General features: G+C 60.0%; 3 protein-coding genes across 20 annotated transcripts; 2 read left to right on the top strand and 1 right to left on the bottom strand.

Moving 5' to 3' along the window:
* Positions 1-362: 362 nt before the first annotated feature.
* On the bottom strand, positions 363-9,493 carry LGI4 (leucine rich repeat LGI family member 4). Of its 2 annotated transcripts, none has more exons than XM_072781265.1 (9): positions 7,633-9,493; positions 7,164-7,346; positions 6,885-6,956; positions 5,528-5,599; positions 5,334-5,405; positions 4,931-5,100; positions 2,661-2,825; positions 2,056-2,561; positions 363-1,258 (listed from the first exon to the last, which is right to left on the bottom strand). In XM_072781265.1, exons 1-9 carry the CDS (start codon positions 7,791-7,793, stop codon positions 944-946), a joined length of 1,716 nt encoding a protein of 571 aa, XP_072637366.1. In that variant the 5' UTR covers positions 7,794-9,493; the 3' UTR covers positions 363-943. The 2 variants fall into 2 exon arrangements, with proteins under 2 accessions (XP_072637366.1, XP_072637377.1); XM_072781276.1 differs by having other exon boundaries at positions 7,164-7,235; positions 7,633-9,484.
* A 2,566-nt stretch (positions 9,494-12,059) lies between these two features.
* On the top strand, positions 12,060-16,550 carry FXYD1 (FXYD domain containing ion transport regulator 1). 12 transcript variants are annotated; one of them, XM_072781367.1, is made up of 8 exons: positions 12,060-12,315; positions 13,489-13,553; positions 14,025-14,057; positions 14,593-14,667; positions 15,069-15,105; positions 16,007-16,056; positions 16,254-16,305; positions 16,414-16,550. In XM_072781367.1, the coding sequence occupies exons 2-7, from the start codon at positions 13,493-13,495 to the stop codon at positions 16,274-16,276; spliced, it is 279 nt and encodes a 92-aa protein (XP_072637468.1). In that variant the 5' UTR covers positions 12,060-12,315; positions 13,489-13,492; the 3' UTR covers positions 16,277-16,305; positions 16,414-16,550. The 12 variants fall into 12 exon arrangements, with proteins under 12 accessions (XP_072637468.1, XP_072637446.1, XP_072637410.1 ...); XM_072781345.1 differs by having other exon boundaries at positions 12,065-12,315; positions 14,994-15,105; XM_072781309.1 differs by having other exon boundaries at positions 12,172-12,315; positions 13,435-13,553; positions 13,982-14,057; positions 14,994-15,105.
* Positions 16,551-16,645: 95 nt separating this feature from the next.
* FXYD7 (FXYD domain containing ion transport regulator 7) lies at positions 16,646-25,777 on the top strand. 6 transcript variants are annotated; one of them, XM_072781405.1, is made up of 7 exons: positions 16,646-16,870; positions 20,684-20,713; positions 22,476-22,592; positions 22,832-22,906; positions 23,041-23,074; positions 23,218-23,234; positions 25,372-25,777. In XM_072781405.1, exons 1-7 carry the CDS (start codon positions 16,840-16,842, stop codon positions 25,392-25,394), a joined length of 327 nt encoding a protein of 108 aa, XP_072637506.1. In that variant the 5' UTR covers positions 16,646-16,839; the 3' UTR covers positions 25,395-25,777. The 6 variants fall into 6 exon arrangements, with proteins under 6 accessions (XP_072637506.1, XP_072637504.1, XP_072637497.1 ...); XM_072781403.1 differs by having other exon boundaries at positions 23,041-23,083; XM_072781396.1 differs by having other exon boundaries at positions 16,657-16,870; positions 23,218-23,258.
* The last annotated feature ends 288 nt before the right edge of the window (positions 25,778-26,065 follow it).

Below are 26,065 nucleotides of genomic sequence, written 5' to 3'. Positions count from 1 at the left end.
CGATCTCCAAGATGCCCCCGAGGGCCACCCCATGAAATGCCTTTAAAACACCCTTTAAAACACCTAAAACGATCTCCTACAATGCCCTGAGACAGGACCCCGAGACCCACAATAATCCAGCGACTTGTCCCCTAATAAGGCCCTAGAATCCCTTGAACATCCCATGACCTCCCCCCCCCCACCCCAACCATGAGCTCACACTCATGGGGCAAGCGAATGCGCACCAGGGCAGCCAAGATGCACCCCCGGGACCCCTCCACCCCCCATGATACAGCCCAGGAGCTGGGACACCACTCCCCCCCCGCCCCCGCCCAGGCCACTCAGGAAACACCGTCTCCCAAGTATCCCCACCCACGAGCGCGGCAGGTGCACAGCGCGTTTATTGAGCTCATACACTTCCGGTCCTCAGCCCCGCCCCTCGGCGGAGACCCGCAGCTCCCGCTCTCCCACCTGCTCCCCGCGCACGCGCAAAGGGCCCACACGCTGGGCTTCCGCCTCGGCCGCGGGCATGCGCACAGGCAGCAGAGGCCCTCAGCAAGCCCGGCGGGGAACCCCGCCCAGCGACTGGTGACGTCACGGAGGCGGGCGCTAAAAGCGATTGGCCGGACTGCGCTCAGGGGAGGGGACGGCTGGCTGCGCCTCGGCCCTGTCCCTGGGAGCCGGGAGGGTGGGTGCGGGCGGGACGGGCGCTTCCGGACCTCGTGGGGCTCTGCACCCCGGCTCCTTGCAGCGCCCCGGCCCGAGCCCCCACGTCATCCTTAGAGGCGTGGCGTCAGACCGGAGGGCCCGCTCTCGCCTTGAACTTGGCCTGTGGTCAGGACCTCGCAGGCACCGGCACCCCGAGGAGGGCCAGGAGGCCGGTCCAGGGGGGTGTCCAGAGGCCTGGGACTGCCGCCGCCGCTGCCCCCTTCCCTCCGGGCCATGCCCAAGGCCCCCGCGGGTCTCAGGCGCTCAGGTCTAGCTCGTGATGCTGGTAGATCTGTGTGGGGCCCTTGAAGCAAGCGGCGAAGAGGAAGCGTCTGCCGGCCATGGTGACGTGAGCGAAGGCGCGAGGGGCCACCAAGGCTGGGGGCCCCAGCTCCTGCAGTGGCTCCAGGAGCCCCTTGTCAGGCTCGAGGCGGAAGACCTGGCTGAAGGCGAAGTCGCTGCCCAGGATGGCCAGCTGGTCCCTGGCGATGAGCAGGGGCTGGAAGACGTGGGCACCTCGCGAGGGAAGTTGCTGCAGCAGGCGGAACATGGAGCCGTCCCAGCGCATGACCTGTGAAGTGTGGCCGCTGGTTAGGGCCTGGGGCCCAGGAGGCCCGGGTCTGCCCCTGTCCTCGGGGCTTCAGAGCACTTGGAACGGCCTGGAGGTCCCTAAACTCCCACAGCTTTCTTACCTTCACACCTGTCACCGCCCAGCTGCCCAGGCCCCAGACTCGAGGTTGTTCTTGGCCTCTCCCTCGCACCCCACATAGAATCCGTCGGTTTTTCCTATGAGGGTGTCTATTTCTCCGTCTCCTCTGGCCACACTCCGCCCCGCCACAGTCACCTCCCTCCGTGACGGCAGGCTCTTCCCTGGGCTCTCCACTCCCATCCCTGCACCCACAGTCTGCTCCCTACACACGTGTCCTGTGAACGCCTGACTCAGCCTTGTAGGCCCAGAGCGCTCCACTTGGCTGTTCCTCACCCGAGAAGGGGAATGCCAGAGGGGGGTGGGCCCTCAGCCTTGGGGGGTCCAGCGTGTGGTGGTTGTGGCCAAATGTAAGTCTTAGAGTGCGTCATTGTTACAGAGCTGGGGTTAGGGGCCAGTGTCAGGGTTGGGGGTAGGAAGTGGCTTATGGTCAGCCAGCCTTGAGGAGTCATAGTGGTCTTGGAGTTGGTGTTGGGGTGGCCAGACGTCAAGGATCAGTACATTAGGTGGGGTCAGAGTTCGAAGGTCAGGTCAGAGTTTGGAGGCCTGCGTGCAAGGCGGGGTCAGTGCCGGAAGACCAGTCCACATCAGGTGGCCGGCGCTGAAAAGCCAGCCCCGAGGGGATTCGGCTTGGCCCCCACCCCGAGCAGGCCCAGCCTCACCATGGAGTCCCCGATGTAGCGCGTCAGGCACAGGAACACGTCCCCGCCAGCCTGGAAGTGGCGCGTGGCATAGACGTCCTCGGCCTCAGGGATGTCCGTGCGCCTCTCGAAGCGGCCCCCGAGCCAGTGGAAGAGCACGGGCCGCTGCGAGGCGGAGGCCAGCAGCAGGTGCGGCCGGCCGTCCAGCTCCAGGGCCTCGGCGTCCGTGTCCCGGTGCCAGGCGTGCAGGCTCTGGCGGGGGTAGAAGCCGGGCCCGTCCTGGCACAGCAGCGTGGTGCTGCCCGCCTTGGAGGCGTCGGCCACCACGAAGCAGGGCTGCCCGTCCAGCCACAGGAGCTCGGCGTCATTGGGCCGCAGCAGCCGCCGCGGGGCCAGGGCCTGGGTGGGCACCAGGCGCAGGCCGGGGCCGGGCCGGGCCCACAGCTGGGAGCCCCCCCACAGGCGGGCGGCCAGCACGAAGAGGCGCGGGCCCAGGACCAGCGGCTTGCAGGACACCACGGAGGGCGCTGTGGGGGCGTCGGGGAGCAGGCCCCTGTTAGGCCGCCAGCGGGGCAGGCCCACCAGGCGGCTGTGGGGCGCGGGGAGGACGGAGGCGGGGCGCTCACCGGACAGCTCTTCCTCGGGCCGGAAGCGCTGCAGGCTGTAGTCCCAGGCCAGGATCAAGCAGCGGCCGGCAAAGGGCTGTGCCAGGACCATGTGGGGCTCCCCCTGGTAGGAGAAAGACTCCACGCCCAGCGCCGACTCCCCGACCGTCTGGAACCAGGACAGCTCTGGGGGTGGCGGGAGAGAGTCAGGCAGGCCCCGGGGGACCCCGAGGGCCCTCGTCGCCGAGCCTCAGTTTGCACATCTCTGCAACGAGGACCACTGCGGTGTGCGCCCCAGCGGGACTTACAGCGGAATCTTTCTATCGGTTGGTGGATCAAGTCCCGACAAGATGGTGATCCTTGATTTCCTAAGCTGCCTGTCATCAACTAATTGCTTAGGAACCATTGGTTATTCGTTCATTCACCTCCCCAAGCTCCCTCTGGGGGACATCCCATTGCGTCCGTTTTACAGACGAGGGAGCTAAGGCTGAGAGGCTCAGGCAGCCGGTTGCGCAGCACGATCCATCCTTCCCCCCTTCCATGAAAGAACTGGGGCGCAGAGCTGGCCAGCTGCAGGCCACCTTATCCCAGCGCTGCCCCCGACGCCTCCCTCCTGATATTCGGTGTGGCCATGTCCAGGCCGGGTCCCCAGCGGAAAAGAGCGAAGTGATGGGGGCAATGCTCGCTCGCTCGTTTGGCAACGGCTCCCCTGGACTTGGTCTCTTTCCCCTTCTCCCCATGACCTGGCAGATGGATGTGCGACAACTCTGTTTCAACCACGAGAAAACCAGGACGACACCCGGGGGCTGCCCCACCCGCCTGGACTGCTCACCTCAGACCCTTCGGTCGTCTTTAATTCGTGGTATTTCGAGCCTCTTTGTTACAGCAACTTAGCTTTTACAGTATTGATGCACCAAGGTGGCCCGGCACGCGAGGGGAGAGCCAGGTGATGGACTCCTGGTTATAATACCCCACTCCATGTGCCAGGCCCTGTTTCCAGGCCCCAGGGTTGAAGCAACGAACCGAGCTACCAAGGATGCCCACGCAAAGGTGGGTCTATTAAAAACGTCCATCATATCATCACCCCCTCTCCCTGCTCGAAACCCCCCGCGGGTTCCCCCAGCCTTTAGTCCACTCTGCTGTCTGTGGGCTTTCAAAGTCCTACACAGTGAGGCCCCTGCTGCCTTCAGCCTCACCTGTGTCTTTCCCTTCACTCAGTCCCCCACGCTGGACAGACTGCTGCCTCAGGACCCTTGCACATGCTGTTCCCTCTCCCTTGAGTGCCCTTCCCTCTGAACCTCACTGAGCTACATCTGGATGTAAAGCCAACTCTTCAGAGAAGGCTTCTCCGATGCCCCGTGGAAGGTGGGACCGCTCCGTCCCCTTCATCTCCCTCATCGCTCCCTGGGTTTGCACAACATGTAGCATACATTTGTTTCAGCAGGATTTTGTTTAATGTCTATGTCCTCACCCACCAGGGCTTCTGAGGGCAGGGCCCACGGCCATCTGGGTTACCATGGTGCGCCCATCGCCTCTCACAGGGCAGGACACAGAGTGGCCCTCAGTGACTGCTTGTGACCCTAAGTTAACTTCTCTGGTTCTAGGAGTCCCACAAACCAAAAACACGTCTTACACTGAGATGATGGTAAGAATTGATGATTATATTAGTAGCCTTCGGATTTGATCTCAAATACCCACTCCTTCAGGAAGCCGTCCCTGGCCCTCCCGCTCCACCTTCCCCTGGCACTGGCCCTGGCTCGGGGCGCCTGCAGGTGGGCTTCCCCCACCCCAGCCCTGAGCACTCTGGGCTCTCACTCTCCACCGTCTCTGTGCTGCGGGCTCCGGGAGGGCAAGAGCCGGGGCCATCCTCATCCCTGCTGTGCCTCTTGCATGGCCCAGGACCCATAAAGGTGCCAAAACGTATTTATGGAAAAGCAAAATAGCAAGTATCATAGCAAGTATTTGTAAACGGTCATTTTTTATATGAATAACAACCACCAGAGTGAACACTTGTGAGGGCCTCCCATCCAAGGCTCTGCGCCAAATGCGGGCGTGGGTGGATGCATCACTGAATTCTCGCTGCAATCCTATGTCACGGCTTATTACCTCCATTTTACAGATGAGGAAATTGAGGCTCAGGGAGCCGATGCTCATGCCCAGGGTCTCACAAGCTGGGAAACAGCAGAGCAGGGAGCGAGGTGAGCCCTCCAGCCCTGGGAGCCATTCCCCTGATCTCCCGCCTTCTTCTGGAACCCCTGCGGTCCCTCCCACCCTGCCGGGAAAGCCCCCACCTATGGCTCTGCACTTGAACGTCTTGGGGTCCAGGTGGCGGAGCTGCATGTGGGCCAGAGCGGTGGGGCCGGCGCAGGCCCCGGTCCCCACGCTGGCATTCACGGTGGGCATCCACTGCAGCAGCCAGAGGACACGGCAGTCACACTGGAACGGGTTCCCGCGGAGGTCCCTGGGGCAAGAGGCCGGGGAGGGGCTGCGACCTGGCTTCCACCCCCCTGGAGGCCACGTCTGCCGCCCCCTCCCCGGGCGAAGGTTCAGGATGGGGCCCCAGAGGCGGTGTGTGAAAAATACGGAAGAACCATCGCATACTGATCTCTGTCGACCAAAAATGGGCACAGCCATTCCCGTCCCTCTCCAGCATCCCCAGACTCCCTGGAGCCACCCAGCCCCCTTGAGCCTCACACATGAGTTAGGGTCTCCAGGCCTCGGAACAGGAATCTGGGGAGGGTCTCGAGATTATTATTGGCCAGGCTCCTGGTGGAAGGAGAGGAGGAGGGGCTGTCACCAGCTACCCGGCTCCCCTGTGTCCCTGGGGGCTGGGGCTGGGGCTGGGGGCTGTCTGGGCGGGCTGGTGAGCGAGTGGGGGAGGCACGCACAGGTGTGTGAGTGAGCGAAGTCCTCTGAGCGCGTTCTTAGAGATGGAGCCAATCTCATTGTCCTCAATGAAGCTGTGGAGGGAAGGTGGGGTGAGGGGGAGGCCCTCGGGTCCCTGCGGTGGCCCCGGAGCGTTTGGGGAAACTCAGCCCACCGAAGCCTCCCCAGGAAACTCTCCTCCCCAAGGTTCCAGACTATCATCCCAGGAGCCAAGAACCTAACCCTGGGCTCACTGCCAGCCTGACAGTGAGCACTGCCACCGCATCACCACCACTGCCACCACAGGACCACCGACACCAGCACTCGCTCCAGTATCACCGCCAGCACCTCCACCGTCATCCATCTGACCAACACCCGTGCCCCTGTCGCCATCACCACCCCCGGTGCCAATGACTGTTACTGTCATCCATACAATACTGTGCCACCACCGCCACCAGCACCAGCATCACCACCCACTCCCGTCGTCCACACCAACAGCATCGTCGCCAAGCCTTACCCAGCTATACTGATAAGCGTCACCGGCAACACAGCCTTCACGGTGGCCCCAACAGGACTGCCACCGTCATCACCAACACTGCCACCATTATCGAAGGCTTTGGCACAGGTACCAGCGTTGCCAATACCAACGTCACCGTTACCCCCAGCACCACCACCGCCACAACTTCCATACACATCAACACCTCCATCATCACCACCAAACCCGGGGCCAGCAACGTTGCCCTTGCACCAATACCAGCGTCCCCCACAGCCGTTGCCAACAGCGACACCGATGCTGTAATTACCAACACCCACAACACTGATAGTAGCAACACCAGCCCCTCAAACTTCATTGCCAGCACCAGCACCAGCACCAGCACCATTGGGTCTGCCATGGTGACCAACATCATCCCCACTTCATTGTCCTTAATAATGTTACCCCTTCCCTGTGAGCAGCAGCGACAGGATCACCATCAACACCATGATCACTGACACCGACACCAATGCTGGTGTTGTCACACTGTCACCACCACCACCACCACCACCACCTCAGAGCTGTTTCCTGTTCACTTGAAGTATTTCCTTATCTCTGGCCTCTTTCACTCTCCCTGAGCTCCCCTAAGTCAGGTAGAGAGCCAGAAACAGTCTTGGGGCTGTGGATCTTGTGGCACAGAGAGGGGAGGTGAGCAGGCCGGGATCACACAGCTGAGCAGGAGCCCAAGACGCCAGGCCTCTTGCCCTCCAGAGGGACCCTTGTCCAGACACTCCCCTTACCCATGCCAATAAGGCCCTACCTGCGTCTACTCTCGGAGCCTCAGATGGCCCCCCACAACTTCCTCTCCCAAGCCCCCACCCCTGTCCCCATCCCCTGGCCTCACTCACAGGTACCGCAGGTGGGACAGACCCGCAAAGGCATCGTCCTCAATCACCGAGAAGGAGTTGGATGTGAAGAGGCTGCCAAGGGAGCAAGAAGAGTTTTTTCCCCCAAATTACTGCACCCCATGAGATTTAAACATTGGCCCCCAACCTCCACCCTCATGGACACGGTCACACACACCTGTACGTGCACGTACACCTCTGTGCACACACACCCCCACGCACCTGTGCCAACACCCACCCACTCCCTCGAGCTTGTCCTCGGCTCAGCTGAGCCGCACTCACAGCAGGTGTAGGGTCGGCACCCTCAGGAAGCTGCCGGCCTTCAGCTGGGTGACTCCAGTCCTCACGAGTGAGCTGGGGACGGAGGAGAAAACCACCCCAATGCTCCGGTCCCGCCCCAGAGCCGTCTCCTGTCTGGGGGACACTGGCACGCCGCCCCAACCCTGGATGTCTTTCCTTTCCATCCTAGGGAAACAGGCATTGGCCCTCCTCACTTGGCAAGGATCCTGGCGACATCCAGTCCCCCAACCCCGGCCGCCCCGCGCCCCCCACCTGGAGCCCCAAATGCTGCCCTGGGCTTTGGAGTTTCCCTTCGGCTCCTGTCCACATCCCAGCAGCTCCCTTCGAGGCATCCCGACAGCCCTTGCTGCCCACCTCCCAAGATCCTGGAGGGTCCCGGCTTCCTCGGGGACCCCCCACGCCCTGCCCCCGGCCCCTGGGGCCCCAGGTCCTCACCCACTGTGACACTCACAGTGACAGCAGCGTCGGGGAGAAGCTGTCGGGCAGGTCCGGAGAGCCCTCGCACAGGGCGCTGTCCTTGGAGCAGGAGCAGCTCAGGGGGCACTTTCCCTTGGGGGGCCTCCAGGCGCCGGCCCCGGCCAGCAGCAGCAGCAGCACGCCCGCCCCTCCCATGCCCCCTCACCCCTGCGGCCGCCGCTCTCTGCTCGCTGCCCACCCGCGCGGTGGGTGGCTCGGGCCACTACCTCCGCCCCGCCGGGCGGCCCCCCATCTGGCCGGCTGGCACAGCACGGCCGCCGGGTCTCTCCCTTCTCCGTCTCTCCTCAGCTGCCTTCTCTTCCTGTATGCCCTGGGCGGCTAATTTTCTTAGTTCTCTCTCTCTCTCTCTCTCTCTCTCTCTCTCTGACTCAGTGAGTTAGTCCGCTTCCCACTCTCTGTCTTTAGTTCTGTTTGTCTCTCTATCTCTGTTTCTTTGTCTCTCTCTGTTTCTGTCTCTGTCGGTCTGTCGGCCTGTATGTGTGTGTGTGTATGTGTGTGTGTGTGTGTCCCTCTGTCTGGTGTCTTTATTTCTCACCGCCCCTTCCAATTCCCCTTCTCCCCTTCCTCCCACGCCCCTTCTCCTTGGAGGTTTGGGAAAGGGACTCACTGGGGCACCGGGTGCGCCTCTGGGCACTGCCGCGGCGGGAGGAGGGGGTCAGAGGCCATAGGAAGAGCGGCCCTAAGGAAGGGACTGGACGGCCCCATGGGAGGGGAGGGGCTGCAAGGGCCGGAGCTGCCCTGACCCTTCTCAGTCGGCCCCCTCCCCAGATTCCCGCTCCACCGCACCCGGAGTGTGAGGAGCATGTCACCAGGGTGGGGACCGGATGGCTCTGCAGGTGGGGGTGGGGTGGCAGGAGCGACCCCGGGGAAGGGGGGGTGCTGGTCCCATCCTGGGCTCGCCCAGCCAGCCCCCTCCCTGGAGGGTGTGATGAGCCGGGCCCCAAGCCTCAGAGGGGGCCAGCTGCTCCCTCTGGTGGCCACACTCGGCGGGACAGTAGCCCTGCCCCGAGCCCACAGCCGCGGCCCCGCCTCATATTAACCCCCTGAGTGCCAACCACCCACTGGGATAAGGAGCCGACTCCAGGGGAAACCGATGGTGAGGATGCCACCCCCTTCCTCGGCGTTGGCTCTGCGCTAGGCCCTGTCCTGACACTTCGTCTCTCAGCTCATGCTGAGCTCGCCGCACCCTCTGAGGCTGATCCTCTTACGTGGCTGTTTTACAGATGGAAACACTGAGGAGGGAGGTCAAGTCAACTTGAGATTTGGGTTAGGGACTGGGGCAGGGCCCGCTCTGGAGCCCAAGCAGCCAGCTCCAGGGCCTCTCCGCGTGACTTTGTGTTCCCTCTTGGGGGACCAGAGCTCATGGATATTGGTCATTTTCATTTGGACTAAGCTTTTAGCAATTTGGATAGATTCTGTCCATTAAGTAAGAAAAATAAATACGGATGCCTGGGTGGCTCAGCGGTTGAGCATCTGCCTTCGGCTCAGGATGTGATCCCCGGGTCCTGGGATCGAATCCCACGTGGGGCTCCCCGCACGGAGCCTGCTTCTCCCTCTGCCTGTGTCTCTGCCTCTCTCCGTGTGTCTCTCGAGAATAAAGAAATTAAGCCTTTTAGAAAGAAAGAACTAAAAAAAGAAAAAGAAATAAATGACACTTGTACCCAACCCGAAATAGTCGTACTAATAATCATTGAGCCCTTGCTGTGTGCCTGACTTACCACGAATGTGATCAGCTCCCACAACAACCCTGTGAAGGGAGTCATACTACTGATCCCCACTTTGCAGATGGAAAAAATGAGGTATGAAGAGGTTTATCGATTCACTTCATGGCCCCGGACCGAACTAGACCAACCCACCCTCCTCCCCACCCTGAGGAAAACACACAGCCTCTCTGGCTACGGCCACGCACACCCAGAAGACTCGGAGGTCAGGAGGCTCCAGCACAGTTCAGGAGGGATCACAGACTCAGCTCTGCGTGGCTCCGGCAAGTCATCTGGCTCCCTGGTCCTCAGTTTCCCTGTCAAGTGGGGCAATTGGTGCTCCCACTTCCCCTGTGTGTAGAACAGTCCATGAGATGAGGGGGGCGGTGGCCCCTGCTTGTGGGCCAGCGCAGGGCGGGCCCTCCACGGTGGCCGGCAGGCCTGCAGGTGGATTCTGGATCCCAGCACTTGTCCTGCACCCGGAATGGCTCTGTGATTTGAGCAAGGCCTTCGGGACTTGGTTACCTCGGCTATAAAGCAGAGGTGATAAACTTCTTTCCAAAGCCTTTGCAAAGATGAAGAACTTGTGCCAGGGACACAGGGGGGACACAGGCGTAAATCCATACAGCGTCCCCGGCCAGCAGCGTTCTCACTTGGGTTTGCAAAGAGAATGGCGATGACGACAGTGATGCTAGCTAACCTTTTTTTTAAGTCACTTACTGTTGGCCAGGCTTTGTTCTACATGCTGTCCATGGATCACTTCAGATAATCATCCCAGCTTCCCTCTGAGGTGACTGCGATTTTACCTCTGTGCTACAGCAGGAGAAACTGAGCCTCAGAGCGGTTATGTCATGTGCCCAACGTCACCTAGCACGGAAGTGGCTGAGCTGCTCCACTCTGGAGCTGTCGGCCTTGTGAGGAGGAGATGCCAAGGACTGGCTGCAGCTGGCCGGGTGCCCCCAGCCCTGCTTGACTTCCCTGCTCCGCTGTCAGCCCTCCCCACGGCTGCATAAACATCCTGGTTATCATTAACCAAGGCCTGCTGGTGACCCAGGGGTGCAGGGCCACGGGGGGCAGAGGCTCAGATGTACAGGGATGAGGGTGCATTTCAAAGCCACCTCTGAGGCTCCTCTGAGGCAGTACACACACACACACACACACGCACACACACACACATGCACACACACGTATCGTGTGAGCACTAGCTATGCCTGAGCCAAGTGCGAGCGTGTCCACCTGCCCCTGAAACTGCGTCCTACAGAGTCGGAGCCCACGTCTGACTCTTTCAGCGTGCCGGTGGTTTCTGTCCTTAACCACCAGGGACCTCAGGAGAATTAGCTCCACTTTGCTGACCCTTGTTTTGCTCATCTCTAAAACGGGTTCATAATAGGACTGTGTTGGGTTCACAGGCCTCTGAGCCTGCCTCAGCGTTTTACGTACGCTCTTGGTGATTTCTCCATTTTATAGGACAGAAAACTAAGGCATAGAGAGGTCACATGGGCTGCTCAAGGTCGCACAACCACCAGCGGCAGAGCTCAGACCTGGCCCCAGGTTTCTCTGTCACCTGTACCTACGAATCTGGCCCGCTTGTGAGGACACCACGTGCTGTTCTCCAGAGAGTCCTACAGGCCACATGAGATCAGGAAAGGGGGGGTTTGGGGTTAAACACATCACCACACATTGGGTGGTGTCTCCAAGTGTGTCAACACAAGGGCCGCCCCCTGGCCCCCCCTCCAGGTGTAGACCTGTCTGCCTATGGCTGAGTGGCCAGCTATGTCCTATTTGCCCGTGCATGAGGGTATGAACACAGTGTGTGTGTGTGTCTGTGTGTGTTTTGTGGTTGTAAGAGTGGCTGGTCTTACACCTGAGTCCTTGACAGAGTTTCTGTCTCTCTTTGTACCCGCAGAGGTATATGCAGGTACCCACGTACATATGTACATGGTCTGTGGGCCTTCGCATCTCGGAAACGGTGTGGGAGGGCTGGTGGGCATCTGTGCTTTTGAATGTATTGATGTGCGGTGTGTGTACTGGTGTGTTTCTGTACAGCCATTTGTGAGTGCGTCTTCACAAGGGTGTGGCCATTTGTAAGGGTGCACACTTGCGTGGCTAGGTCTTTGTGTCTCTGTAGGGGCATCCATGCGAACGAATGTGCATGTGTGTGTGCGCGCGTGTGTATGGCATGCGTATACAAATGTATCTGTCCGTGTTTTGTGACTGGTGTAAGAAGTATCGGCTGTACGGGTGTGTCTTTGGGGTCTCCACGGGTGTTATCCTCTGTGTGTCTGTCTCTGTGTTTGTATGTAGGAGCACATACGTATGTTTGATTTTCTGTCTATGTAAATGGAGTCGCGCGCGTGTGTGTGTGTGTGTGTGTGTGGTGTGCACTCCTGGGTGAACTCACCGTCAGCAGCAGACAACGTACACACACTGAAATGCTCCCACAACAGCCCTGCGGTGCCCACCAGGTCTCCGCAGAACGCTGGGGTCAGGGGTCAGTGGGCTCCGAAGCATTCAGACAGGGTGACCTTAGGCCCCGACCGGCCCAATGCCCGGGGAGCCTCCCAGAAAATCCCCGACACCCACCGGCCCACCGCAGGGCAGAGGCTCTCTGAGGCGCCGGGGGCGGAGCGTGGGTGCCTGCCTGCGTGGGTGCGGGTGCGTGTCCGTGAGCTGCCAGCACCCTCCCCCGCGATCCCGCCCTGGCTCCTCCATCTGAGCTGAGAGAGTTAACTTAGCGGGCCAGGGCGGTCTGGGCTGGGGGCCGCCCCCTGGCCCCCCTCCAGCCCGGGCTCCAGTTACAGCTGCCGGTTGGGGAGGGTAGGGGTGGGGTGGGGCTGGGAGGGGAGACCGCTGAGGGCGGCGCAGGACCAGCTCTGGGCCAGGGGGTCCAAAGTGCTCACCCCCGGCACAGCCGGACGTTTGGGGGCCTTCTTTCAGCAGGGGACAGCCTGACTGGGGTGAGCGTCCCCTGCCCTCCCCCCCAGGCCTCACCCCTGGCCTGGCCACGCCACCTATTTTGGGAGCAGGAGTGGCCAGCCCGTGGCTTCCCAGGCAGGCCAGACCCAAGAGGAAGGGAGTGTGGTTGGGACGGCCGTGGGGTTCCCCAGGAGCCGAGTGTGGGTGCGACTCCCCCTCCCCTGCTGCTGCGTGTGCAGGCTGGGGTGGGTTTTGAGCACTGATGTGTGTAGGTCGGGTGGCGTCACTTTTGGGGGGCACTGGAGGCTCAGATGAAGAGTATCGTTTTAGTGACTGTGTCTCCACCCCATGTCTTGCTCAAACCAGAGGTTTGGGGAGTAGGCGTTGTCTCCATTCCAGCCCCATTGCGTATGTGTGTGTGTCTGTGTGTCTGTGTGTCTGTGTGTGTCCCTGGCCCTGGCATCTGTCTTCCGTCTCTCAGCCCCGCTGCTCTGGGCCTCATGCCACTCGCCTGGTGGTGTCCGCCTGTGAGAGATGTCACCCAGAGGCAGGCGGAGGGGATGTTTATCCTTGTTCTCATCATTTCCAGAAGAGAAGGGGGTGGCCTTTCCCCCAGGGGCAGCCTGTAGCGATGTGGCAGCCGGGCCTCACCCCGGCAGAGTTGTGCGTGACCCCCGAGTGGGGGAAGGAAGGCTGTTGCCATGGTGGCCTGTGTGAGGCAAATTCCTCCAGGGTGAAGTGGGAGATATTTATACCCGGGGTCAGGAGAGAGCCGGCCAGCGGCCGAGGCCAGGGGAGCCGGGATATTACACGGACACAGCGAGGCCCTGTGTGTGGGCAGGTGGCCCTTGGGCGTGTCTTGGGCTGCAGTGTCGCTCACCCCTCACGGCGTGCGTCTGTCTCCCCACCTGGTGGGGTGAGCCATCCTGCTCTTCCCACGGGGTAGGTGTGGGAACCTGGGGCCCACTGTCAGGAGGCCCAGGCCTTGGGCGACCCCGGTGGGCTGTGTGTGTCTCACCCCTGCCCTCGCTGTGTGTCGCACCACCCCCACGGTGGTTTGTTTTGGGGACACCGTGTCCACATGAAGCAGTGGCCAAGCTGGATGATGGGTGCTTTTGGAATTAAGCCCCTGGACTCTGATTTAACCCCTTGGGTTCAAGCCCCAATGGTGAGGGAGACGAGGAACACATTTCTTGACCCTTGCTGCCTCCCAGGACGATGGCACCTCTCCACCACATCTTGGTTCTCTGTGTGGGTTTCCTCACCACGGCCACCGCAGGTGAGTCTAGGGCGGGTAGCCCACAACCCACCTCAGCCCCAAGGGAGGCCAGGGAGGGGAAAGCCCTTCAAGAGAACCAACTTGGAGACTCCAACCTCCACCCAGTCAGTTGGGGTACCAGGAAACTGGGGACTTCGCGTGGGTCCAAACACCAGCTAGTATTTGGGGCAGGGGAGCGGATGCAAGGTCAGGCAAAGGCGGATGGTGGGATGGAGGCCTCTAACCTCAAATGACAGAATCATTGACAACAGGGGATAAGACAGGAAGCGGGGGCAGTTAGGAGCCCCCCGCCCCACCCAGCACAGGGCAGATGAGGCGGCTAAGGCCCAGGGAGGGTGGGCAGCCTGCTCAGGGCCCAGCGGTCCGCAGACTCTCAGCCCACGGGAGTAAAGCCCCCAGAGGGTCTCTTTACGCCCTTCCCTGTGCAGAGTCCCAGGAAGCAGCCAACCTCTGACTTCCTTCTCTTTCCAGAAGCGCCACAGGAACACGACCCGTTCACCTACGGTGAGGGAGGGAGAGGCATCTACTGGGGAGCCGGGAGGGCGCATGGCCTAGGTGTGCCCGTCCTGTCCTCATTACCTCTCTTCTCCTTGTCCACCTGTCTCTCGGGCTCGGTGTTTGTATCTCGGTCACTCTCCGGTCTCTCGCGTCTCTCAGAGATCTGGCTCTCTGACTCCCTGTTTTGATCTGCCCTTGTCTGTGTCTCTGTGTGTCTGTCTACTTGGTCCCTCTCTGAGTCTCTTTCTCCTGTCACCTCTGCGTACTTCATGGCTCATCCTCTGCTGTGCCTCCCTCTCTCCCCTCTGCGGTCCCCTCACCCTCTCCACCATCCTCCTCTACTTCCTTGTTTCCTGCCTCCTCCCCGCCTGCCCTGCCCACCTCCTCCCTCTCCTTCGCACCCCGCTTGATCTCCCTCCCTGATCCCGCTCCCACTTCCTCCTCTCACCGTTCTCCTCTCCCCTCCCGGGTCCTCCTCGCCCCCTCCTCCTCCCCTTCCTCCTCCCCTCCCTGCCCTCACCCTCCTCCCTGCCGCCCACAGACTACCAATCCCTGCGGATCGGAGGCCTCATCATCGCCGGGATCCTCTTCATCCTCGGTATCCTCATCGTCCTGAGTGAGTACCCCAGCCCCTGCCTCCAGCCCCCGCGGGTGCTGTGGTGTGCGTCCCCGCCTCGCCGCGGGTCTCCGCCCCGCCCCGCCCTCGCCCCGCCCTCGCCCCGCCCTGCCGCCTTAGCCCCGCCCACATCCCGCCCCTGCCGCCTCGCCCCACCCCTGCCACCCCAGCCCCGCCCCTCCGCCTCGCCCCGCCCACGCCCCCTGCCGCCCCGCCCTAGCCCCGCCCTCCGCCCCGCCCCGCCCACGCCCTGCCGCCCCGCCCTCGCCCCGCCCCGCCCCTCCGCCTCGCCCCGCCCCTATCCCTGCGGCTCCGCCCCTCCCCAGCCCCAGGCGGCTCACCAGCGCCGCTCCGTGCCCGCCCGGAGCTGAATCCCGGCCTCCTCCTACCCCCACCCGCAGGCAGAAGGTGCCGGTGCAAATTCAACCAGCAGCAGAGGTAAGAGGCCCCTCCGGGCTCTCACTCACCTACTTTCGCTCTAGAGGGGCGCTGCGGGGGTGAGGCAGGGCATCCACCAGACCCGCAGCCGGAGCCCTTTCCGCAAAAATGTATTAAGCCCCTACTATGTGTGCCAAGCCCCAAGCCAAGCCCTGGGGACCAGTGAATAAATAAACTGCCCTCCCTGCCTGGCTGAGCTCCCAGCCCAGTGGGGGCGGCGGCCGTGGGCTCCAACAGCCCCACAAATATAAAATCACAAAGCGTGATAAGTGCTGTGAAAGAGCCACGGCGAAATGAGATCACCGCGCTTGGCGGCCCAGTTTAGCTCAGAGTCCTGTTCCTAGCTCTTTGATTCATCTTTAAATAAAAATTTAAGGCAACGTATGAACACCTTCTCCATGTTGAAACAGTCATGGATGTCATTTTAAATAATAGCTAATATTTAGCGCCACGCGCCAGATACCGTTTTATTGCCTTATCTGCTCCCCACACCCCTAGTAGGAGGTAGGTGCTGTTATTAACCTCATTTTGCTGGTGAGGAAACCGGCGCACAGGGAGGCGAAGCCACTTGCCCAAGATCGCTCAACGAGGAGATGAGGGTTCTGGGTTTTTCTAACCTAGGCTGTCGCCAGGCCGGCCGCGCTCAGGCCCCTCGGCGCCCCTCCCCCACCAACTTCCAGTCTCTTCCCCTGCGCTCCGGGAGGCACTGGGAGCAGCACCCCCTGGCACACGTTTAAGCCGCTCCTGGGTGCGCCCGATTTTCTGGCGGCCCCCGAGCCTGCTCCTCGCCCATCTCCAGCCCTCAGCGCAGGGGACTGTGAAGTGAGGGCTGCCCTGGCGGAGGGAGGGGTCCAGGGGGCGGCTGCCTCTCTCCGTTTTCATCCCCAATTCCTTCTGCCAGGACTGGGGAACCTGATGAAGAGGAGGGAACTTTCCGCAGCTCCATCCGCCGTGAGTCTGGGGAGATTTCGAGTGTTTGGGGCGGGGGTGAGGGCGGGTTCCAAGAACCCCTTTCCTGGCCCTCCCGGGGTGCGAGGTGGGAGGGGCTGGCTTTGAAACCCGAGGTCCCCGAGTCCCCCTGCTGCTTCCCGCTCCGCAGGAGCTAGGGTGCCCCTCCTGACGCCCGGACTCTCCGTGTTCCCCCTCAGGTCTGTCCACCCGCAGGCGGTAGAGACACCTGGCGCGATGGAACCCAGCCAGGTCCTGCAGCTCGGGCTAGGCTGGGGGGCGGGGGGAGGAGAAGGGGGCGAAGGGTGGGCTGGGATGGCCGGGGGGCTCTCTTGCCTCTCACCTTTGTCACCCCCACAGGATTCCCCTGGCGCCTGATGCCTCCCACCCACCACCTGTGCGCCCACCGCCACCTGGACTGCCCTCTTCCCCAGCCCTGCCCCCGCAGGCTCCTCTCTGCCGCCCAGACTTCAATAAAACGTGCTTTTCTCTCTTGACGGCGCTTTGTGGATCTGTCAGTCCCTCTGCGCGGAAGCCCGGGCGCCCCCTTGGCCCCGGCAGGGGGCGCCCCCACCCTTGGGGAAGGGGCGGGGACGTCGGCAGTGGGCGGGGGCGGGGGCGGGGGTGGCCGGGACGGGGGCGGGCTCTCCGGGCCCCCATTGGCTACGGCCCCCCCCACACGAGGGCTCCCCCCATCTCCCCCCGACATCAGTCCGTCCCGCTTCCAGCTGCTGCAGCCGCGCCTTCACCGCCTCGGCCTCCAGCCGCCCCCTGCTCCGGCCCGGCATGGCGACCCCGACCCAGGCCCCCACAAAGGGTGAGCGTCGCCTGGGGAGAGGGCGCGCGGGTGGGCAGGGAGGCTCCGGGATCTTAGAGCTTAGGGGAGAGGATCGAGGGGGATGCCAGTACGGAAAAGGAGGGGAATGGGGAAGGGGATGTCCGTTCTTCCACGGGCGGCGGCCCCTGCAGTGCACCCCTTGGCGCCCCTCCAGGCCTCTGGGACACCCCCTCCCGGCGGTGTTGTTCCCGTGCGGGACCAGCGATCGGAGAGCGGCAGTCCCGGGAGAAGGGATGCGCGGACCGGTAGCTATGGCAACCGGGCGGCTGGTCCTGCACAGCGGCAGTAGTGGACGCGGAGAGCCGGGCTTCGGGCTTCGAGGGTGGGAACGGGGGGCTCGGCCGCCACAGAGGCTCTTGCAAATCTCAGGGTCTCCGAGGTGGGCGAGGGGGGGTGCATCCCTTTCCTTCCCAGAGCTGGCTCCTGTGGTGGGTGTCTCCAGAAATCCCTGACAGGCAGGTTCCGCGGGAAGGAGGGAGAAGGATGGAAAGACAGGGGAGGGGAGAGCGCCGGAGGAAGTGAGAGAGAGATGGAAAGAGACAGAAGAGAGAGGGAGACGGAAAGGAATGTGAAAATTGTCTGAGAGCCTGAAAGAGAGAGCGAGCAAGGGTGACAGGCGACCCAGAGTCCGAGACTCGGAGGGAGAGGACAGATACGGGGCTGGAAGAGATTGGGAGTGACGGGAAGGCAGAGAGCAATAGAAAGATGCAGAGAAAGAGAGAAAATCAGAGACAGAAGCACAGAGAAAGGCATCGAGGAGGAGGAGAGAGAGAAGGACCCACAGAGCAGGAGACAGACAGGAGGAGCAGCATGGGGTGGGGCCGAGCCACTGCAGTGAGCCCCCCGGGCAGGAATGGGTGGTGGGACCCTCCTTCCCAGCCCACATGCAGGGGTGTCGTCTGGTCCAGGAGGGTGCACTCGACTGTGCACACAGATGTCCCTCCTTCACCCCCGGCTAGCCACACAGCGATTTACATTTCACACCGTTAACCCAGTTATTCACCCACTTAAACCCCCACTGCCCCCTGACAGCCCGCTCTTGAGCCTGCCTCTGCGGAGGAACAAGGGGAAGGATGCTCTAGTAGGGGTAGGGGTGGGGGTGGGGTTTCCAGCACTGAGAGCAGGGCCAGAGGGGATAGGCCAGTGGTGCTGAGGAGCCCCTGGTGGTGAAGGGAACCCCAGTTCCACTCGGATCTCTCCTTCCCTGCCCCCCTTCCCGGCAGGCAGGGGCTGCTGCACTGAGCCATATCTGCAGAATTTGAAGCAGGGCGGGGAGGGGGGGGCTGCAGAGGCTGGAAGCCACCCTAGGGAGAGGGGGCAGGGCTGAGCCAGCGGGCCTGGCGGGAGCCCAGGGCTTCTTTTCGCAGAGATGGTGGTTAACAGGATCGATGGCAGCAGACGGGCAGAGGTGGGAGGACAGACGCCTCAGCCCCACCCCCACCCCCACCTTTTCCCCAGTCACAGCACAAGAGGGGACCGCAGGTCTTGGGAAACCCCGGGGGGGGGGTGTGGGGGGGGTGAAGAAGAGCATGTTGTGTGCTGCACCACTTAAATTGATTAATGGATTATTGGGGGGGAGCATGGGGGAGGGAGCTGAGGGCTCTCCCACCGTGTCAGAGATCAGGGGGCAAGCAGAAAGGGGATGCAGAGGCACAGCTGGGCTTGGGTCCCCATCCTTGAGAAGGACCCTGGGTTTGGCCAGAAGCCAGCCCTGCAGGGACAATGGGAGCTACAAAGGGAGCAGAGGGAGTCAAGATTGGCCCTAGAGTTAGAGACCTAACCCTCAGGACCCCACCCAGCCTGGGGGTGCCCAGACCCATCACCTCTCTTCACCTCTTAAGATGCCCCAGTTGCCATAGCAACCACCTCCTTCCTGATGTCTCCCTGGCAACTAGCCAGGAGTGGTGCACATTTCTCCTCCTGCCTCCTGGCTCCACCCTTAGCCCAGCCTCGCCCTGAGGAACCAGATTGCTGGGGCAGCAGGGACCAGAAGAGGGACTTCTGCATAGAGCACGGGGCACCCAGGGTGGCACCAAAGAGGATTCTGGAGCAGGTGCTCATCCAGTGGGTTTCTGATGGTTAAGGAGGGCAGGGTGTTTGGAAACACAGGAGACAAATCAGGATAATCCGTCCACTCCACCTCTGATGCAGCTTCCAAAGCCTAGCAGGGGCTCTCATTCATTCATTCATTCATTCATTCATTCATTTACTCGCTCACTCATTTATTCATTTTTTCTTTCATTCATCCTAGAAAACTTCCCCGAAATATTTTTATAAATGCCACGATTAATGGCAGAGGAGTCAAACAAATCTACTCCCCATCTGGTGGAGGGGGGGAGCTAAGATAGCACATATGACTCTAAAATAGCGTTTCCCCATCTTGACACTTTCGAGGACCACCTCCACAGTTTTTGGCCTATCCAGATGTTCCCCACACTCATATTTAGTATTTTTCCTTTCAAGGATTCGCTTTAAAAAAAAAAAACGTAATTAGCTTCATGTGGTATCACCATCAGACATGGAAAATTGGGACTTTTTTTTTCTTTTGTCTTAAAAGCAAGTGTAAACATATTAAACGGTGTCACCTCAGGGGCTTGTGACAACCAAGGAGGAACTCTCACTTACACGATATGTCCATCACAGGTCAGCTTCATGTCACTGGGCCAATGGCCACAGGGAGCTCTGCTAAGAGCGCTTAAATGTCCAGCCTGGAAGAGATGGGACACCTGGGCTCACAGTTCAGTGGCCAGAGTTAGTCACGTGGCCTCCCCCAGTCTCAAGGCAGTTGCCATCCTCCCCGGATCCTGGAAGAGAGCACTGATGCCGGTGCCTGGCATGGCCCTGACATTCCTGGTCCCCCTCGCCTAGTGGGGCACACTGTGCCGAATTCTGCTCTAGCCAAGAAAGAACATACTGAGAGCTCTCAGGAATTAGGGAGCCGTCAGGATGGGCTTCTCGAATGGGAATGAGTTCTCCTGAAGGGGGATATGGTTTGGAACAGGGAGGTGGGTGGGGGGGAGAGATAAATACCCCCCCACACCACACATTTTATCTACACAGTAACATTTCTGAAATTGGGGTGAGTCCTCTAATGGATGGGTATGTTTTGGATGGTTGAGTTACATACATATTCACACACACACACACACACACACCCAGAAAGCTATTATGAAATCAATTTTGAATCTTAAAATTGGTGATGGCTTAGAAATAAGTCATCAAGTATGTATCCTATGTAGTATAGTACAGGGTATATTATAGGACAGCTTCCCTGCATAGGATTTGATGGCAGGAGCGAGTGGATGAGAATAGTAGGGACAGCGTCTGACTTTTTTGGAGCTGTCAGATGACTGAGGAGTTTTACGGAGTATTTGGGGGAAGCTGGTCTACTCAGCGGTTTACCAGTGGGATTGGAGTCTGTTAACCCAGCATCATATGCAAATGGGAGTGTGTATGTGTTTTTCAGGAAATGAGTCCATAGCTTGCCTCAGATTTCCACAGGGGACTAGGACCAAGACTGCCATGTACAGTTTGGTAGGTTGTGCACTGAACAAGGGAAGGTACTGACTAATGGTGTGAGTAGGGGGCTGGAATCCATCCTATGCTCCACTCTTCAAGCCTTGTGTCCTGCCATGCATGAAGCTGTATCATTCAGATCAAGGGGCATCTTTATCTGATTTCTACCCAGAAACCTTGGACCAGTGGCCCCATCTGGAGCCTCAGAAATGTTAAGAAACCCAGTGTTGAAATATTTTTTCCCCTCTCTCTCTTTTCCTGCCTTCCTTCCCACAGTTCCTCAGGAGCCTGACCCATTTTACTATGGTGAGTGGCAGATTCTGATGAGGGTACCCTGGGGCTGGATAAAGGGGTGGTTGCAGGTCCTCACAAGTAATTGCTGAAGTGGCTTCAGCCCCGGCAACATGATACCTGCTGGGCCACTGGCCATGTGACCATGCAGGTTCGGTTTACACCAGCTGGGCTCAGAGGGCAAAACCAGATTTTGAGGGGTACCCTCTCTGGACCTCCTTCAGGCTTCACCAGGACTCTGGGATCGTACATGGTGGTCATCAGAGGGGCATACAGCTCGGAGGCCAGGCTGCCCGGGTTTGAATCCTGGCTCATCTCCTTGCTAGCAGCGGTGTGGCCTTGAGCAGGCAACTTTTCCTCTCTGGGCTCTTCTGTAAATAAGGGATAGTATTAGTTTTTACCTATGAGGATTGTGGGAAAGATTTACTTGAGTGAGGCCATTAAATCACCCCCACAGCATGGAAGCTTGAAGAAGTTACCCCCAGGTCTCGCAGACCTGACCCTGGCTCCCTCTCTAAACACCCCTCTACCTTTGCTCACTCATTCTGTTCCTCCAATATGCCAAATTCTTTCCCACCTCAGGGCCTTTGCACGTGCTGTATCCTCTGCCAGGAATACTCCTCATCTAGCTCTCCAAACAGCTGACTAAGGCTCCTTTTCCTTCTTCAGGGCTCAAATCAAATATTGACTGTTCTGCTAGGAGAGGCTCTTCCTGACTCTCTGCCAACAGGAGCCACAGATACATCTAGCCATAGTCACATGGCCCTGATGTTTCATTTTATTTTGTTGAAGGCTTTATCACACTCTGAAAGTCAATTCCCTGAGGCAGAGGCCTGGACAACTGCTGGTACAGAGGGGGTGCTCTATACATTCATATTCCAATAAATGCAATCAACCCTTGAACAGTGTGGGGATTAAGGGGTGCCGACCCCCCATGCGGTTGAAAATCCACATATAACTCTTGACTCCCCCAAAACTTAACTACTCATGGCCTACTGTTGATTAGAAGCCTTACAGAAGATATAGTCGATTAACACACATTTTGTATGTTATGTGTATTATATACTGTATTCTGACAACCCAGGGAACTAGAGGAAAAATGTTATTAAGAAAATTAGAAGGAAGAGGGGCGCCTGGCTGGCTCTGTCAATAGAGCATGTGACTCTGGATCTCGGGGTTGTGAGTTCAAGCCCCAGGTTGGGTGTAGAGCTTACCAAAACAATAAAAATAAAAAAAATTTCATAAGGCAGAGAAAATACATTTACAGTGCTGTACAATATTTATTGAAAAATCTGCATATAAGGGGACCTGCACATTGTTCAAGGGTCAACTGTATTTCCTGTGGCATATTGGACAAGAATGCTTCTTATGAAGGAAGATAAGGAAAGAATGGGATTACAAAGTATTGAGGAGAGGATGGGAAATTCTAAATAGACAAGGTTTCAGAGAAGGTTTCACCGACATTTGAATAAAGCCCAGAAATTGGTAAGGAAGAAATACCGGGGGAGAGAGCTTTTTAGGTAGAGGGAACAGCAGATGCAAAGGCCCTGAGGTAGGACCATACTTAATCTGTTCCAGGAGAGGCAGAAAGACCAGATTGCCTGGGGCAGGAGACTGAGGAAGCAAGTGGGGTGGGGTGAGGTCTGAGAAGGAACAGGGACCAGGTGATGCAGGACTAGGCGGGCTATGGTGAGGATTTTTTGGCTTTTCCTTGGAATGCAATGGAAGCCAGGGCAGGGTGGGGCGCTCTGAGCTCAGGGACCCCGATCTGACTTAGGTGTTGGCAGGATCCCTGAGACTGGGGTGTGGGGAGACCACAGAGCGGCTTGCTTGCTGCGATGGTTCAGACAGGTGACAGTGGTGGACAGGACCGGGGAGGAGGCCGTGAAAGGAGGTGAGATGTATGTGTCTGCGATACATGACGTAGAGCATGGTTTTCTGGATGTACAAGGCATCTAGAGGAGGGGGAGGGTAAAGAGGTCCAGGAGCTCCCAAGCTCCTGCTGTCCATCCTCACACTGGGGGGGCCTCAGCGCAGCCTGCAGCATCCCTGGACTCTGCGCCCCTGGCCGAGTCAAGGCTCCAGGGAGGGCTGCGTACTACCCACGTTGATGCGCCCCCTTATCTCCCCCAGACTATGACACTGTACAGACTGTGGGCATGACTCTGGCCACCATATTGTTCCTGCTGGGCATTCTCATCATCATCAGTAAGTGTGACCCTTTCCTGGGCTCCAAAGCACCTCACAGAGGGCTGCGTCGGGGGCCCTGGGCACCTACAGCTTCCCCGCCGGCCTTTGTCCAGCCCCTCATGCCCTGTCTCGTTGTGTCTGTCTCCTAACAGGCAAGAAGGTGAAGTGCAGGAAGGCGGACTCCAGGTCTGAGAGGTCTGGCAGCAGAGGGGAGAGAGAGGAGAGGGGTGGGGGCAGCCCGGGGTGCAGGGGTGCTTGCACAACATCTAACGCAAAGCCTGTGGCTATTGGATTTCTTGATGCTTTTCTCTTGGTCTTTGCTTCCACAGCCCAACATGCAAATCCTGTAAGTCGGAGCTTCCCTCCTCAGGTGAGGGTGAGGAAGTCTGTGGTTCTGGGAGGAGGGGAGGTGGGGGCAGGAAGGGTGAGGGGAGCTGCGCTGGATGTCCCTGCGGACCCCGCCCGCGCCAGGCCCGTCGGTAGGAGAGCTTAAACCATGGGAGTCCCTGGGATGTGGGGACGGTGCTCAAGGGTCCACAGAAGCTTCCCAGAGATGAGTGTGGAAGCCCGGGGTGGTGGTGGGGGGGAGGCTGATGCTCCAGGGGAGGGAGCCACAAGTCTGCGACCAGAGGGGCCACAGTCCCAGGGGCACAGAGCAGGTGCTAGGGGAGGCGGGAAGAGGGGATGTTTTCCAGACTTTACTGTTCAGGTGGGAAGAATGAGGATGAAATGACCTAGAAAAAGGAAGGAGGGGGGCACCTGCTGGCTCCGTGGGTGGAGCTTGCGACCCTTGATCTCAGGGCTGGGAGTTCGAGCCCCATGTGGGGGTAGAGATGACTTAAAAAGAGAAGAAAGAAAGAAAAAGGAAGGAGGGGAGGAAAGAGAAGGGGAAGGAGAGAGGGGGCGGGGGGGGGAATGGAGGGAAGTGTTTTTGAATAATTGTAGCAAAATAACAAGAGGAGAAATGCATAGAATACAGATTTTAAAAGCTGATTTTGGAAAAGAGAGAATGCGGGGATGTAAGAAGCGTGGGGATGGAAAGTACAGGAAAAGCAGAAAGAGTGAAGAGGATGGAGGGTGTGTGAGGGGGTGGAGGGTGGAGGGGGAGGATAGGAGAGGAAGGGGATGGAAGTGTTGGGGGGAGGCCACAGAGGGGGTGGAGGGGTGGAGGGGTGGGGGGTGAAAGGGTGGAGGGTATGGAGGGGGTGGGGTGGGTGGTGGAAGGAGAAGGGGTGTAAGAGTGTGAGGGGTTGGGGGGTGGAGGGGTGAGGGGTGTAAGAGTGAGGGGGTGAAAGGTGTAGGAATGTGAGGGGGTGGGACTGTGGAAGGGATTGGAGTGTGAAGGGGTGAGGGGGTGGAGGGTATGGAAGGGGTGGGGTGGGGGTGAAGGGATGAGGGGTGTAAAAGTGTGAGGGGGTGAGGGGTGGGGGGCGTAAGGGGGTGGAGGGTGTGGAGCAAGTGGGGTAGGGGTGTGGAGGGGTGAGGGGTGTGGGAGTGTGAGTGGGTGAGGGGTGGGAGAGTATGAGGGGGTGGGGGGTGAAGGGTTTTGGAGTGTGAAAGGGTGAGTGGTGTGGGGCATGAGGGGGTGGAGGGTGTGGAGGGAGTGGGTTGGGGTGTGGAGGGGTGAGGGGTGTGGGAGTGTGAGGGGTGGGGGTGTGGAGGGGTGGGGTGGGGAGAGGGGGTGTAGGTGGGTGGAAGGGGTGAAGGAAGATGGGCAGAGATTAGGCTGTAGGAGAGAATAAGCAGGAATGAGACTCCTTGGGGTGTTAATTCAAATTCTGTAAAAATATCTTGACCTGTTTTTCGTGGAGCCGCATCCTTTCCGGGGATGGGAAACATCAGAAAGGGGAGTCTCCCTGCCTCTCCTAAAGGTCTTAGGGCTAAAAAGTGGGCCTTGGGGTACTCAGTGCTGGGGGATTTGGTGTGGAATTTCATGGGTTTTGTTTCCTGTTGTTTTCGTGAGATTTAAAACCCCTGGTGGGGGTGCGCGGGTGACTTCGCGGGAGCCTGGGGCGGGGGCGGGGGTGGCCCTGCTCCCGGGGCAAAGGCAGAGGACTGGGACCCACTCAGCCGAGTGATGGTCCCGGGTGGGTGAGAAACAGAGGAATTCCGCCTGCGTCCACGTGTTGGGGAGACAGGGTGTGTGACTGGGGTGGGAGGGTCAGAGGAGGTTGGGGACGTGGGAGGAGATGGAGCCCCCCCCTTTCTGGCACCAGGGGGACATCCCAGAAAGGCTCAGCCTGGCCCAGGGGTCTCTAGCCTCAAGTGTGTTCCCCTCCGTGACAGTGTCCCCTGGGGCAGGACAAAAGCCACCCAGGGGTCCCTAGTTCCCCAGTGTTAGCTCACGGGTGACAGTCCCTGGGGGTCTGGCTCCCATGGGAGGCCCCAACGGCTGTGGGAGGGGGCTGCTTGTCCAGGTGCAGCAGGTGGGTGACCACAGCTCTGACGCTCCCCTCTCTCTGTCTCTGTGCCCCGCCCCCCAGCCCCTGGAGGTGGCGGCGTGTAAGACCAGCCCTGGGCACCTCCACTGCTGTCCCTGCCTGAGTGCGGAAGCCTGAGGACCGGGTGGAGGCGGTGGGGACCCCAGCCTTGCGCCGGGGAGCGCTCCCCCGAATGAGCCGCCCCACCCACCCGAGGCTGGTGCCGCTGCACCCTGCTGCCCCTCCCCAGGCCTTGGCAATGACGACCCCCCAAAGAGCCCGTGTGCATCCCGGATCCGGGGACTCAGGCCTCCAGCTCCTGGGGTCCGGGAGCCCAGCCCCAGCCCCCCAGGATCCCCACGTACTGCTCCCCGGCACCTCCCTGTCTCCCCTCCGAAGAAGATCGGTTGCCCTGCACCCTTGGAGTCTGTCTTGAGCTTAATAAATGTGCATTTGGTTTTTTCCCCTGTTCTGTCTGTAAGTTCTCATCTGTGGGGACCAAACGGGGGGAGAGGACAAAACTGAACCCTGCGGGAGCTCTGTCCCACGCCCACACTTGCCCCCTCCTCCTCCCTCGCCTCCCCCAGCGCCCCAGGGCCCCGTCACCTCTCAGAGACCCGGGAGCCTCCGCTCCCCTGCCCCTCCCCTGCCCGACGTCCCCTCCCCAGTTGCCCCTTCCCGGCTCGTCTCCCCGCCCCCCCCCCGCCTCCCCAAGGAGCCCCACCCACGGGACCTGCCCGCTCGTCCCCACCCTCCC

Source organism: Canis lupus, chromosome 1 (assembly GCF_048164855.1).
Source record: "Canis lupus baileyi chromosome 1, mCanLup2.hap1, whole genome shotgun sequence".
Classification (NCBI taxonomy): domain Eukaryota; kingdom Metazoa; phylum Chordata; class Mammalia; order Carnivora; family Canidae; genus Canis; species Canis lupus.
This window is presented reverse-complemented; position numbering and strand designations above follow the sequence as displayed.

What these genes read in the sequence shown, in the direction of transcription:
- LGI4 (XM_072781265.1), bottom strand. Translation starts at nt 7,793, where the DNA reads ATGGGAGGGGCGGGCGTGCTGCTGCTGCTGCTGGCCGGGGCCGGCGCC. An exon ending in GTGCCGACCCTACACCTGCT is followed by an intron (nt 6,957 to 7,163) that starts GTGAGTGCGGCT and finishes CTCCCTTGGCAG; the next exon opens with CCTCTTCACATCCAACTCCT. An exon ending in CTGTCCCACCTGCGGTACCT is followed by an intron (nt 5,600 to 6,884) that starts GTGAGTGAGGCC and finishes TTCCCTCCACAG; the next exon opens with CTTCATTGAGGACAATGAGA.
- FXYD1 (XM_072781287.1), top strand. Translation starts at nt 12,906, where the DNA reads ATGTGGCAGCCGGGCCTCACCCCGGCAGAGTTGTGCGTGACCCCCGAG. An exon ending in CGGTATCCTCATCGTCCTGA is followed by an intron (nt 14,668 to 14,993) that starts GTGAGTACCCCA and finishes GCCCCTCCCCAG; the next exon opens with CCCCAGGCGGCTCACCAGCG. An exon ending in AAATTCAACCAGCAGCAGAG is followed by an intron (nt 15,106 to 16,006) that starts GTAAGAGGCCCC and finishes TCCTTCTGCCAG; the next exon opens with GACTGGGGAACCTGATGAAG.
- FXYD7 (XM_072781387.1), top strand. Translation starts at nt 16,840, where the DNA reads ATGGCGACCCCGACCCAGGCCCCCACAAAGG. An exon ending in GGAGGAGGCCGTGAAAGGAG is followed by an intron (nt 22,593 to 22,831) that starts GTGAGATGTATG and finishes TATCTCCCCCAG; the next exon opens with ACTATGACACTGTACAGACT. An exon ending in GGGCATTCTCATCATCATCA is followed by an intron (nt 22,907 to 23,040) that starts GTAAGTGTGACC and finishes GTCTCCTAACAG; the next exon opens with GCAAGAAGGTGAAGTGCAGG.